We start from the raw sequence: 14,782 nt of genomic DNA, 5'->3' as shown, positions 1-14,782 counted from the left end.
CCTGCTTCAACACTACCCAAAGCTCATCAAATGTCAAGGGACTACACTAAAAGTCCGACCAGGGCCGGCGCTAGCCATTTGGGTGCCCTAAGCACAAATGCTTGGTGGTGCCCCCCAACCCCCCACCACCAAAGGAATAACAACCATTCAGAATTTCTTAGGTTCTCTTTATTTCCAAAATCAGAGCTGACTTTAAAAGGCCCTCTCCGCACAATTTCCACACATCAGCATCTAAAATGTGAGCTGACCATAGAGCAGGATCAGTTGGAGGGGGCAGATATGTCTCTAGAGTGTCACTTGCTGATGGCCCCTCAGTAACAGGACTCACTCTGCCTTTAGAAGCAGATGCGGTTGTGTGTCGACTTGTATCTGTACCTGGGCTATTTGATGATTGTTGGTCAGGGCTGAGTGCTGTTGCAGAGTCTGCAGAGCTGGTTGGTGGCTGGTGTTGTGGACTAGGAGTTCCTCCTGGCCTTGAGTTGCTCCTTGCATGTATCTTAGCATTGACCCTGCATTCAGAAATACAAGACAAAACATTCAGGGATTCTACTGAAATGCATTTTTGATTGAACCATCATACAAAGATATTGCACACATTAGGCTAGTCTTTTAGGTTTATATAGGCCTATGTGTCACATGTGACACTATGTGAAAATGTAAAATTCAAAACTCGTTTTTACCTTTAAAAGAGGTCTAGGCACAATATAATAATTCTGTACATCATTTGACAACTCTGTGAATATGGAAATCTACTGTGGCTATATGTAAGTGTATGTGTAATTATGCTCCCAATGTGCCAATGTGCGTTTTTGCGCCTGCTGCGCCTCATGTTTTTGCCCCGAGTGCCTCGAATTGAAAAAAGTTAAACTCCAAGCGGAAAAGCGCCCGCATTTGTATAAAAACATAGTGTGCTCAATGGTGTTTTAAGCCACCGTGGACTTCAAGGCAGCACTGCACCGTCGACTTCAAGGCACCTAACCCCGACCCTAACCCTTGCCTAACCCTAATACCTTCCATGCAGCGCTGCAGACAACGTTGGGGGCTTAAAACATCAAGTAACACAGTGCACCTAGGGTTGCAAAATTCCGGGAATTTTCAAAGTTGGAAACTTTCCATGGGAATAAACGGGAATTAATAGGAATAAACTGGGAATTTTTAATATGGCAAGTTAGTCTATAACAGGGAACTTAAATGTAGTGGACAAAACCCCATCTTGCAGCATAATACTAGTTAAAACAACCTGATTTAATGCAATTTCAGTCACATTTCTACCCTGCACATACGTCAGTCCCATGCACACAGCAATCAGCATAGGCTACTAGACGTAAAGGAAACCTATGGTGCGTTCATGTGCATGGGGAAAATAAATTCCCAGTGAAAACGTCATCTCGTGGGAATAACTGGTGTGAAACTAGGAGAAGTTTGCGGACAGAGTTGCCCAGTTATGGGCTTGTCGTCACTTTTGTCCTCATCCAAATTGGTGAACGTCATTTTGCACCGTAATTAAACTGTAATGGGACGATTAATCGGATTAGTCTGATTAAGCTTGACAATTTACATGTATATATAACTTACATAATCTATAAGGTTTGGTTGGGGTGGTATGTTGTGTCATTTTTTTTTTACTTGTTTTACCATTTTCTGGGATTCTAATTGAACAAACTGATAGTCAAGATAGTTAATGTTCCAACCAATTGGATTTTGTTGTTGAGTGGCGTGGTGTATCTTGGGCAGTTCAGTGGTTTCAGTGTTGCTAGCTTAGCACGCTAGTAAACCATAGGCAGAGAATGGGATTCCCGCTAGCATGGTAGCTAGCTTTGTATGCTAAGCTAAGCGAAAATATGAACAAACAAATCATATTGGTTATTATGAAACAAAATGTTAATGTTTGTATATGAAAAAGTAGGTTAAGGTCCCAGTTAATTCCTGTAAATTCCCATTAATTCCCATAATTTCCTTTAATTCCATTAAAGTTTCCAATTTGGAATATTTCCAAAATTCCCCAGCTTAACTTCCCATGGAAAGTTTCCAGTAAGTTTCCGGAAATTTACCGTAAATTTTCCGCCCCTTTGCAACCCTAAGTGCACCTCACGTTTTATAAGCGGCAAAGTGCATCCTGTCAGATCACACCCTCAATCATGTGCTTCATTCCATGATGCCCCCAGATAGATAGGTTTGGACTACAGACAGGCCATTTAAGCTACTAGACTTTTCCTCTATAGACAAAATACTGTGTATGTGCAGAATTAATTTTGGCATTGTTTTCCTGAAATATTCAATGTCTTACCTGAAAAGACATTGTGTGGATGACGGTATATGTTGCTCACAACCCATGTACATCATTCAGGATTGATTGTGCCTAGCCAGATGTGAAAAATGTCCATGTCATAGGTATGGATACCGCAGAACAGTACAAAATATGACCGCCACCCAGTCCAGCACATTTTTTCCACAAAAATAAATCACGTTTGTCAAATTGTGTTAATTTCCTACTTTGTTCCTTTTTTTGTGTTTGTAATTGAGTGTGTGCACAGTGTGTGGTTGTTTTTGTGTATATGTGTGCTTCTGTGTGTGTTTATTGAGTGTGTGTGCCTGCATGTAAGTTAGTTTTTTTGTGTGTGTGTGTGTGTGTGTGTGTGTGTGTGTGTTTGTGTGTATGTAGGTGTGTTTGTATGTGTGTGAGGGTGTGTGTGTGTGTATTTGTGTTTATGTGCGTGTTTGTGCGTGTCGTCAATCGAAAATGTTGGCCCGGAGATGTTCTTTCAGCTCGGATGTTGTGGCGATCATTATAAGTCATTATAATAATAATAATTATAATTGTTTACAAACAAGCATGACACTCTATAGCAATCTTCATAATGCATTATGAAATGTTACTTTAATGCATTATACCGGTAACTAATGGTTATACCAGATTATATCATTAATATGGACCAAAATCTCATGTCATTTTGTATAATCCATTATACCTGCAACCTTGCCAACTACACATCCTGGGCATTGTGTTGATGTATTATAACAATTTCACAAGATTATGAGTGTACTGATTGATATTGGATTAATATTGATATTGGAGTTACTGATGATATGTGAACCTTGGATATGTTATATGTGAATATTGATATGTGATGTGAACATGGGACTAGAATTGAACTGCATATGGATATTGTTGTTGGTAATGTATGGACTTTGGATGTAATTTAAGTAATATTTGCACATTGCATTTTTGCACATTGGTATTTGCACATTGCATTTTTACACATTATATGAGCTTGTTATTGAAGTTGAAGAACCTACTCTTAAATTATATCTTGAATTTGAACATTGTTGAGAATGTGAACCTTGGAAGTGATATATATGAACATGGATATGTATAATAATGTGAATTTTAAATGTATATGTACTCAGGTATTAACATTATCATTGGTAATGTGTGGACTTTGGATGTACTGTAATGTATGGGAACTTTGATGATGTGAGGACTTTGTACTGGATTATATGTGAGCCTAGATTGTTAATAGGGTGGTATTTTGCACTAATGGGTGTGGTCATGTGACCTTGTAAATCACCTATATCACCTGAACCTGATGACGCAATGGCGAAATGTGTCGTTCACTGAAAAATAATAACTGCATAATAAGTCTACCAGTGTGCGGTGATCTTTCACTTTTCTGAATTTCATTGACAACTGCACATCACCAGCACCTGGAAATCAGAACGCTGTGCATAGGGACTTTATCCTTTTTAACTTCACAAGATGTAATTATACATTATAATCATTTGTAATGTAACATAGCATGACCATTACTTATGTAAGATATAATGTATAGAACGCCGGTCATTATGGGGAAAATAAGTCCCGACAGGGCGAACCGGACCCCGACACGCCAGCGGAGGGGTCTTGTTTCGCCCTGAAGGGACTTATTTTCCCATGATGACCGGCGTTCTATACATTATCCCGCTTATTATACGGCTACTTGCCAAAACGAAAAAATAAACTCCATGATATGTGTCTTTACACTTATTTGTTACCGTTTCGTCGTGGCTTTTGCTGAGAAACAAATAGTTCGCAACACACGCTGAACTTGAATCAAACATTCTTTAGAACACAGCTGATCAACCGTTTGCTTTCACTTTTGAATGAAGTTCCAAGCACAAACTCCGTTGCCATTGACAGCGGTCATTCTTGTTTTCAGAGGTCCTTTCCCAAGAAATAATGACCGCTAGAACTTTCGGAAATCCCATTCAAGTCAATGGAGCATTCTACTTGCATTGTGAAGAGCCGTATAATAAAATGCATTAAAGCATAATGTTCATTATGCATAACTGATTATAATAGTGACCTTTATAGAAAGTGTTACCAGCTAGCTACCAGCATAATATGGACCTGGACTTCGCCGCCGTGTCCTTCCTGGACATGTCCGCCATGAAAGGCCTCAAAGCCGTACGTCTCATCTTTCCATGGGAGTTCAAGTACAAAATGCCCAAGCAAGTTCCAAGTTCAAAACAGTCAAGTGTGTGAGAAGCAGAGAAGGGCAAGTAGGCCTTGTACCTGCATGGCTAGATACAAAATTATTAAATGACACTCAATCATTCTCTGGCTTGGAGTAATCCTGTGAAATGTCTTCCAGGAAATACTGTCCAAGTAACAGATGAGGGAAGACTTAAAAACCAGAAATGAGAAACATTGTATTTTGAGGGAGCTGTAGGGACTGCATTCTGACCAAGTTCGATTCAAATGATCGTTATATACAGGATGTTAATTCAAAAAGCCAATTAGATTGCAGAATTACAATAGCAAATCAGATTAGGGGATTCCAACAGCCAATTAGATTTATTCAGGTATACCATTCAGCACTGGACTACTGGCTGTGCTCGATTATCATGAAGCGGTTAGAATCATTACAAGAGGGATTTCTCAGATTGCTGTTAATCATTACGGATGTAAAGTGTCTCACATAAATTCCAGCACTACAGCTGCAGAGGTCAAGGAAGGCGCTGAACAGGTTCATCTTTTGAACTAAGATCAGTAGGCTACATGTTGGACTGATCTTCATCATACGAGAATGGATACGCAGGGTCAGTACTATGTGGTCGCCAGACCAATACACTCTGAGGAATCTTTCAAGGAAACATATGAGAAGATCTACAGACGGCGAAAGACTCTACTGGACCATGTAACTGACTATTTAACGTAAGAATGCTGAGGTGGGTCAATTCAATGGTATCAGGGTTTAGGCAATAAAGTTTGGGAGAATAGTTTGAAGTTTCAAGTAGTGAAGGTCTTATCCATTGCCCATGCCTCAGCATAGAGCAGTGTTTCTCAAACTTTTTTTCTGGGAACCCACTTTTTTAAAATGACATCAGACTATCGCGATCCAACTCGTGACTGTGGTAGTTAACAAACTAGATCAGTGGTTCTCAAACTTTTCCACTTTGATCAAGGGGGCATTCTCTCTCATCGCTCTAAGAAAGTGGTAGGTCAAGCTTAAAATTGTCAAATTTATTGAAATAATGACAAGTTCTAAATATATCCTCTTCAACAGAGTGAAAATCAGCTGGTGCTGTAGATATAATAATAAATAAATACATAACACACATATTTCTGTTTTCCAGCAACATATTAGGAAGTATAGACCATTTTACAGCATTGTACAATATATTCAATGAAACACCAACATGCTGCAAATGGATCCATAATCCAGTCATACTGAGCACTGCTGGTTGGGAAATATTTTTGAAATAAACTTTGCAGGGATGTGATGTTGGCCTACTGTTTAATACATGGGATCACAAGGGTGCCTCCCAATCAGACGTTTTGCGATTTCGCTCAGAAATCTCAAAGGCATAATACTGTCGCGATCGAGGCGCCTGTCCCATACTCAAGTTTTTTTGGTGAATGCAGTAATCTTATTTGCTAGGTGAGGTAGGTGTCTTTGCCTTGTAACTGGACATTTAACTCAAATGTATTGCTAAGATATATCAAATATATCGCTAAGATAGGCCATCTTCGTCAAGAAATGTTAATTAGTGAACGTGCTTGCAGATTCAAACATGCGCTCTTCCTCCAAGAAGAGGCGACTCGGAGCTCAAACACGCGCGACAGCACTTTACCTCGGGAAAGCCACCTTGCCTCGCTGTGAAACAGTACAGCCTTTTGGTCAGCTACCATCTCTTCGCAAAGTGCGGAGAATAGACGCGCTTTTAAGGGCCGGGTTTTGATGAAATTCACCACTCTCACAACAACGTTCAAAATCTCATGTAGGCTAGGTCGGTCTAAGCTGCCTTGACACGAGCGCTTCCCTGTGAATAACACAGTGCTTCCATTGCGCATCTGGTGCTACCTGGGCCCAGGCTACAGATAAACAATAAATAAAAAAAACTCCTGTTTTTCACGTCAGTTCGCGCCTCACCTGGCATGACCCACAGTTTGAGAAACGCTGGCATAGATACACTTTCTTGCCTATCTTATTTATATTTATTAATTTGGCAGACACGTTTATCCAAAGCAACTTACGACAATAGAATAACGTTTATTAACATTTAAGCATTTTAACATTTAAGCTACAGCTAGAGTAAAATAACATAATTTAAACTACAGTGCAGAGGAAACAGCTAGGAGTTAGCCTACCACTGTAGGCCTATCTGACGATATTAGTAGAGGATAGGAATATTTAAATGAATGCTTTTATCAGAGAGATGATTTAGCTATATAAAGAATATGTGTCAAAGAAGACATATGAGTTTATATAATAGTGACCTTTATAGAAAGTGTTACCAGCTAGCTACATAATATGGACCTGGACTTCACCGCCGTGTCCTTCCTACACGGCCATTTCAAGGTCATGAAACATTTTAAGAATACACTTCACTTCTGAGAAAATAGTCTGGGACAATATTTTCTCAGAAGTGAAGTGTATTCTTAGAAGTGTTTCATGACCTTGGAATGGACACTTATAAAAAGTCAAGGAAGGCGCTGGACAGGGTCATCTTTTGAACTAAGATCAGGCTACATGTTGGACTGATCCTCATCATACGAGAATGGATACGCAGGGTCAGTACTATGTGGTCGCCAGACCAATACACTCTGAGGAATCTTTCCAGGAAACATATGAGAAGATCTACAGACGGCGAAAGACCCTACTTGACCATGTGACTGACTATTTAACGTAAGAATGCTGAGGTGGGTCAGTTCAATGGCATCAGGGTTTAGGCAATAAAGTTTGGGAGAATAGTTTGAAGTTTCAAGTAGTGAAGGTCTATTATTACTACTATTAATTTAGCAGACACGTTTATCCAAAGCAACTTATACGACAATAGAATAACGTTTATTAACATTTAAGCATTTTAACATTTAAGCTACAGAGCTACAGCTAGAGTAAAAGAACATAATTTAAACTACAGTGCAGAGGAGACAGCTATAGTTAGCCTACCACTGTATCTGTCGATATTAGTAGAGGATAGGGATATTTAAAGGAATGCTTTTATCAGAGAGATGATTTGCAGATATAGCTATATAAAGACTAGATGCACCGCATAGCGGTACACAATATGACCGCCGCTTAATCCTGTACATCCGTTCCGCGAAAATAAATCACACTTCAATTGGTCTCCATGGATCTTTTACTCCATCCCCCACTCTTGAAAGTTTTGTATATGCTTGTTTGGCATGCCTGAGTGTGTGTGTGCGGCTGCACAGAAAGTAGCCTATAGGCTGTGCTGAAAAGGTGAATAGATTGTAGAATAGCCAAAGAAGATGTAGCATTGTTATAAAACCTTTAAAATCTCTAAACAATCACAAGTAGGGCAGTTCATCACAGTTCATCCATTACAACTGGATTGATGAAAGGTCACATACATCTGTAGGCTACATTGTATTTAGGGAAAAGCAAAAGGTATCAGCTAATGTTATTTATTTATTTATTTATTTATTTATTTATAAACAAAAACATCTCTGTCAGTTCCATGCCGTTTTCAACAGCTAAACAAAGTTCATTTTTGGATGGATGGATTTTTTGTGAATGTTTCTTCTTCTACATAAGATTTTAGTCATCTAGTTCATGTGATACTTTATTGTCAATGCACAAATTAAGTAACAGTAGCCTGAAACGAAATGCTGTTTTACATCTAACCAGTGGTGCAAATAACTGACATGTCCAAATGGACCTTGATGAAATGGGTCGCTAGACTGTTCATACACATTTTAACGGGCCAAAGTTGAAGAGCTGTTGTCCGTTATTGTTCGTGCAAATATAGGCTGATTCATGTTCCCTTGCATTGTGTAACTGAGGTCCATGGCTAGTCTGGCTTTCACCAGACCAAGCTCAATCTTTTAAGAAATCAAAAAATAAATAGCGGGCAGGCAGATCAGGCAGGTTCACCCAGCCTAGTCCATAGGCACCCGATATTGTTTAATTTTCCGATTGAGATATCCACGCTCTGGCTATTCTAAATGCAAAAATGCATCAGGGAGTTATGACAAAACTGTAACTAACAAACTAGATCCTAATAGAAAGCTGTTAGCTTCCCTTAGCTACGGGTAGGCTTATAAGGTAGGCCTATTTACAACATAAATTGTCAATAGGCTATGCTGGCTAACACAAATAAAATCTCCTTTGAAACCAATGGCTTAATGCCTTACAGTAGCCTATCAAGCGGACTTAAACTGCCATATGGCTTAAAAGTTGTAATAAAATTCACGCAGCTCCATGAGTCAAGGGAAAGCTGAATGAAGTAGCCACTTCTAAATGGGACCCACTACACAGTAGCTTAAGGTGTGTTGCTAAAGCAGCCATAATGAAATGAAGGTGTCATTGTTTGGATGCTTCACACACACGTGCTTTTTAATTTCACAGACTAGGCCTACAACTACCAAGCTGGAATCAAAGCACATCGATTCCCCTCTCACACCCTGCACGCACTTAAAACAAATAAACAGGCGTCTCAGTCTCACACATGTATAGGCAAAACTGTATCAGACTGGTGTAACGTTGGTAAATCTTCCATTGCACAGAATGTTTGTAGCACTTGCAACAAATGACAGTCGAAAGATACAATTACAGTGCTGCTATCAATTTGCTTGGTATAACCGCATTTATAGTTTTCTACAAATGCAATCAATCAAATTGGCCTCCGTCACTCAACCAACCAACGCTAACGGTAACATTACCTAGGTCCTTATTGATATTATAAGATTAACGTACCTGCAGTAAAAACCAAGCATGTCTGATAAACATCCTCAGATTTATTTCGGCTTCAAGAAGAAATGGGAATTACATTTCATGTGAACATAGTCCTATCCTTATTAGACGTTATCTGCGGTAAACTACAGTCCTTGTAGGAAGCGTCCATGTTTTCCAACCCACTTTTTATTTAACTTCCAACAAAATTACGTCTCACTGCAACGATGCGCCATCTAGTGGACAAACGACTACTTATCGCCAATACTGGAAATGCAGCCATGATGATGATGATGAATATTTGGCTTTCTTTTAATCCTACTGAATTTGTAATTATGTATCGGCCGTTCTAATACCGATAGTATGTGGGTGCCTGTGTGTGTGTGTGCATGTGTATATGTGTGCACCGCCATCTACAGGCCAATGAGTGTACAGTCACTAAATGTACACATAACCTAATTATTTTTAGACCCCCCCATGGATGAAATTCTACGAAACTTGGCAAACCCCCAGAGAATGCCAGGTCAATCATACACATAAAATTTGGTGCAGTTCTGAACATCTTAACTGAAGATAGGGGCCTCCGGGGACGAAACGAAATTTTTCTGTAAAAGTCTAGTGGGGCTACATACCCACCAAATTTCATGTGCCCCGGTGGTTCGGTGTCCCGGGTATCGTTGACCAAAAATTCAGGAAGTACATGACGGGGAAAAAAAAAAAAAAAAAAAAGAAGACATATGAGTTTAGTCACAGGATATTACCGAGACAGCATTTACATCTGTGCCAGATCCGTTTTTGAATCAGCAGATTCACACTCACTATGCAGATCTGCACCAACTTTGCGCCAGACTTGTCTGTAGCTTCTGACTGTGACAGTCCATCCAGCTGGGTGCGGCGCCTATCGGGGCAGCTTCGAGACCAGACCAGACGCCACAACTGAATTGAGTCCGGCGGTGTGGGCCGGATCCGGGAGGAGCGCGAGACCTGACGCGCCACAACTAACGGAACACTTTTTCCCCACATAAACCTGCAACTCTACGTTATCTGATTATGCAGAGTGGAAGACTGCAGGCTGCACGTCTTTGTGATTATTGGTAAGTGCATTATACAAGTATTATTTTATAAGTAAACTGGTGTTGATGTCATCTTAGTCTGTTAAATATTTAGGCCTGTATTAAACATAAAAGTTTACAAACTTAGTTTACTCTGAAATTCTGACAACCTGAAACGTGCCAGACAAGCTGGTAGCTTAGCTGGTAGTCTAGGTTCTTTTAAACATGCATCCACAACTAATGTGAACATATGCTTTCAGGCTGAATTGGTGAGCTTTTCTTATTATTCACCAAAATCGCTGAATATCGTGTTAATTGTGTGTTAGCTGCAAATTCGTAGCCATGTTAGCGCTACCCACTTTGTCTGTAGCTAGCTAGCCTTGCTGCTAGTAGCACTGCAGGTATTGCATAGCCGGCTTGGTGGCCGGCCAGCGTTTTTTAAGCCTGTTTAAAATGGATTTAGAGTGGAAAAACTTGGCAGTAAACACTAGGCTTTTTATCGAAGGTCCACAAGAATTGTCGCTGTCCTCCAGTTTAACCGGTTTGCATGTAAAGTTGATGAGACCTGTTCAAACAGGTTTTTTTTGCGATTGCCTATCAAACTGAATATAAAGGATGCAATGCTTTGTTGACATACTATATACTGTTATAAAATAAATAATCTTTGGATGTTGAATCTAATATTTACTACTCTTTGTTTCTTTGCTTTTTGTGTTGTACGTCTCACAGGAGCAGTGAGGAAGAATCGCAGGTTGATGCCTAACATTAACGTTAGTCCATTGGGCTAGTTTTTGCCCTGGTCCTCTGACATCCATCCGTGAACGGCGCTGCAATTCACCGTCTGCTCGAAAATATTTCTCAGGACAGCTACTAGCCTACTCTGCGAGAGATCTGCCGCTGCCGCGACCAAGGAACTGCTGCTGACCTGCTAGCAGCCTGCCCTGCAATCTGGATTGATTAGCCTAGCTAATGTCGAAGAACTCTCACGAAACAACAAACTGTCGCTGTCAAATTCCACCGAGCTGCTGATCTGCGCCGTCGTCATCATCATCATCGGACATCAGCCGGTTAGATGCAACGGACTATGTTAACATGACATTTTCTTTCAGTGCGTTTGGCGAAGTTTGTTTATCAACATAAGCCAATGAAAATGGTAGCAAAAATTAAAAGACACATTACGCTTACATTTCACATATTGGTTTGTGTTATGTTGTAGGCCTAGGTGAGGCTAGCGGACACACTGTTCTCTTTTGCCTTTTTGAAAATAAAAAACTATTTTGAAGATTACAAATTGTGTGGGTATTTTTGTGGGTCTTAATTGTCTGATAGCTTAAATATGAATCACAGACCAGGGCCAGATGAGCCCCAGATGTAGAATATGAGTCTGGGCCAGATCCGCACCAAATGCCATGGCAATATAACTGTACTGGCCCAGCTCTGTCTCTGATCCGTAATTCCGACCTGTTCCGGTATTGGCCCGTTGGAAGAAATGACCCCGGGGCAGGTCCGTTTAGTGGATCTGCGCCAAATGCTAATGCAGATCTGGACCAAATCTGGCCCAAATATATTTTGCTGTCTGGATATACATATCAGACATCCCAAGTCTCCCGGAAGTTCCGCGAGTCTCCTGCATATTGATAGCGGCTCCCTATGCCCGCAAATTAGCCTAGATAAAATCTCCCGGAATCAGAAGCGAGCGAGCAAGAGAGCACGCACGCGAGACCTACACCTCGAATTGCGTGTGCATCTGAGTGTAGCGCACACAAGAGGGAGAGAGAGAGAGGTGGTGCGTCATCCTGATTAGCCTGTTTCGCTAAATCAACCAATCAGTTTTTAGTGTAGGTGGGCTTTTATCTCTTTTTCTCCCGAACAGGTGTCATTCATGGCTCCAACGTCTTGTCACCAGTGATATGCTAATGAGTCCCAGAACGTCCATGCCCTTTTTTAGGTGAAGGAAGTAGGCACTTTGCTATTACCAGAGCCCGTCTACGGAGAGCCTGGCCACTCCGTATTAAAGGAATACGCCACCCCTAGGTGAAATTGGGTCACCCAGGTGTTGGGTGTGACCTCTCCGGAAGCAGTCCCTAGAGTTGGATGAGTGAGCCAAAGCGCCCTTGGTGATGAGACCCACCAGAGTTGTGTTCAGCAAATTTCACTATATTGCTGTAGGTTGCAGTGCCGACCCAGCCATTGTCCCAATCTAGAAACGGCCGGTTAGCTTTAGTTTTAAGTTTGCAGATGAGTTGTTGTGGTATTATGGTGTTGAATCGCTATGTAATCCGGAGATGCCAGCTAGCATGTCGTTGCAAAAGTGAATCAAATAACTCAAGATCTTTTATAATTATTTCTCGTAACCTGTACATTCACATCAAGTACAAATATCAATGCAAATTAACACAAAGGGATTTACTAGACCAATTTAGATTTGGAACTATTTTCGGGCATAGCACCGGCAAAGCACCGCTGCCAGGCGCAAAGACATCACGCAGCATCTGTAAACCCTCAACTTCCGGCAATACACCAGCGTGACTACCAAGTTCTCTGCTACTAGGCTGACACTGACAGGTGGGCTTTCTCTAAGAGTTCTAGTGGCGATGAATATGGAAGATTACACGATAGACAAAGATGATGACTTCGACTACCAAGATCCAAGACCCTACCTTTTCGAACCTGAGTTCACTGAAGAGGAGTTGCGAGCTTTGGATCTGGGAAGAGAGGACGTTGCGACTAGTCAAGGCGAGTCGGATGAGAGAACGAGAGCAAACACGAACTGGTGGTGTGAGTGTGGAGTGTGCCAACCCATGGCAACTGAAATGGAGTGTTTATGCTGTGCAGAGTGGGATAAAATACTGCCATCGATGGTGGGCAACGCTCCCGAAGAGGAACGTGACCGCACTTGTGTCACTGCTACCGACGACTTCTCAGCAATGATCCATCCTGCAGTCCTCAGTTTTTTTTCCCACACTCCACACACCAGTTCGTGTTTGCTCTCGTTCTCTCATCCGAGATCCAAAGCTCGCAACTCGGACCTCCCACAGTATTAAAAATCACCATTAGTAAGTTTTAATTCCAAACACAACACCCGTTACAGGCCAAAAGGTAATTTTGCTAATTATAGCGCCACCTATAGGTCAAAAGTCATTATATTTCTATTTGGTACTGACCCCATGTACCGAGTTTGGCTTTGATACGCCAAGCTTCGCTGCTTGGCCCCCAATAAGGATTTGCGGTTTAGTATGTTGCGACAAAAAGAAAGGGAAGGGAAAATAAGGGGTTTGTGGCTCCAGGCAATCAGGAGAGAGAATCCCGATGGGAGGCTGTGGGACCCGACGTCTAAATTTGTTTACGTCTGTGGCAAACACTTCATTAGCTAAAGTCAGTCAGTCATGCTAGCTAAAGTCAGTTGATGTCCGATGTTAAATATGTCTAATCTAATAATGAAGGAATGAATGAAACTTTGCGAACTAGGAGTTGTGATTATATGTCATAGTTCAGCTCCGAGTTAGCCTGCAACACCTAGCACTAGTGCTATTGTAGTTACCATAGTAATGATAAACAAAGCCAGTCTCATATTAAAACCCTTAAAAGGTGTAAGTTCCGCAACAAGTTAAGGTTCTAAAATTCTATGTTGAATTCAATGAACCCAGATATTCTTTACGGAACGGAAAAAAAAATGGAAAGTACCCGGATTGTTGGAGCCATGAATGGCAGAGGCAGAGTGCCACCAAAAAGAAACATTCACCCATTTCACAGACTACACGAAAGTGTACCCTTGTCTCATAAGAGTAAAAAATAATGATAAGTCTTGCATGCAGCACTGTTTGTGGTGTTAACAGTGACTTTAGCATGGAGGGTTAAATGATTGCAAAATGTTGAGGTGAGTTTAACAAATGTCATTTTATGTGCATATTATTCAGGCCTATACTAGATGGCTAGTTGCCAAGGCTACATGAAAAGACCAAACTACCCAAATCTACATATTATCACAATTTCTATCTACAGACACTAATTCATCTAACTATATTCATCTGATAATATACTCCACTGAAGATGTACTCTCTAGCAAGAGGCTAGCATATGGCATTTACATGGATATCTGGGCCATTTTTCCAAATCCAGTTGTGACTCCAAACGTGCTAAGAATGCAGCCCTGTCTCTGATGCCCATCATTGGCTGGCTGAGAATCTACCGGTTGAAGGAGTGGCTGCTGAATGACATCGTCTCTGGGGTCAGCACTGGACTAGTGGCGGTGCTCCAAGGTAATTAACAAACCCAGGATCAATTATCATCAAACTTGTTAGAAGACACACAGGCGTTGCACTGTTTCCGTGGCTTAGTTGTCACTGGACTAGTGGCTGTGCTCCAAGGTCACGAAACACTTGAACACACTTCACTTCGGAGAAGATATCGGTCAACCTGATGAGCCAGACCCACATCAAAATGTAGGGTCTGGGAACTTACCATTGGCACTGCTCAATCCGAGGGGCGGGATAAACAGTTGTCTTTCAAATTTCCTCTGCACGTAATAAGATAGCGCTACAACTCATATGG

At 41.1% G+C, this 14,782-nt stretch overlaps 1 protein-coding gene across 6 annotated transcripts in view; it reads left to right on the top strand.

Moving 5' to 3' along the window:
* The first annotated feature begins 5,002 nt into the window (after positions 1-5,002).
* LOC125310563 (chloride anion exchanger-like) overlaps positions 5,003-14,782 on the top strand; it is a 35,538-nt gene continuing 25,758 nt past the window's right edge. The window contains exons 1-2 of one of the 6 annotated variants that reach the window (XM_048268096.1): positions 5,003-5,194; positions 14,351-14,490. In XM_048268096.1, coding sequence (XP_048124053.1) covers positions 5,067-5,194; positions 14,351-14,490 — 268 coding nt within the window. In that variant the 5' untranslated portion in view covers positions 5,003-5,066. Of the gene's footprint in view, positions 5,209-7,014; positions 7,184-12,641; positions 12,797-14,350; positions 14,491-14,782 lie in introns of those variants that run through there. The other 5 variants (XM_048268097.1, XM_048268095.1, XM_048268098.1 and 2 more) reach the window with 5 other exon arrangements.

Source organism: Alosa alosa, chromosome 17 (genome assembly GCF_017589495.1).
Source record: "Alosa alosa isolate M-15738 ecotype Scorff River chromosome 17, AALO_Geno_1.1, whole genome shotgun sequence".
NCBI classification, from domain to species: Eukaryota; Metazoa; Chordata; class Actinopteri; order Clupeiformes; family Clupeidae; genus Alosa; species Alosa alosa.
The sequence above is the reverse complement of the archived record's forward strand: the minus strand, read 5'-3'. Positions and strand labels throughout refer to the sequence as shown.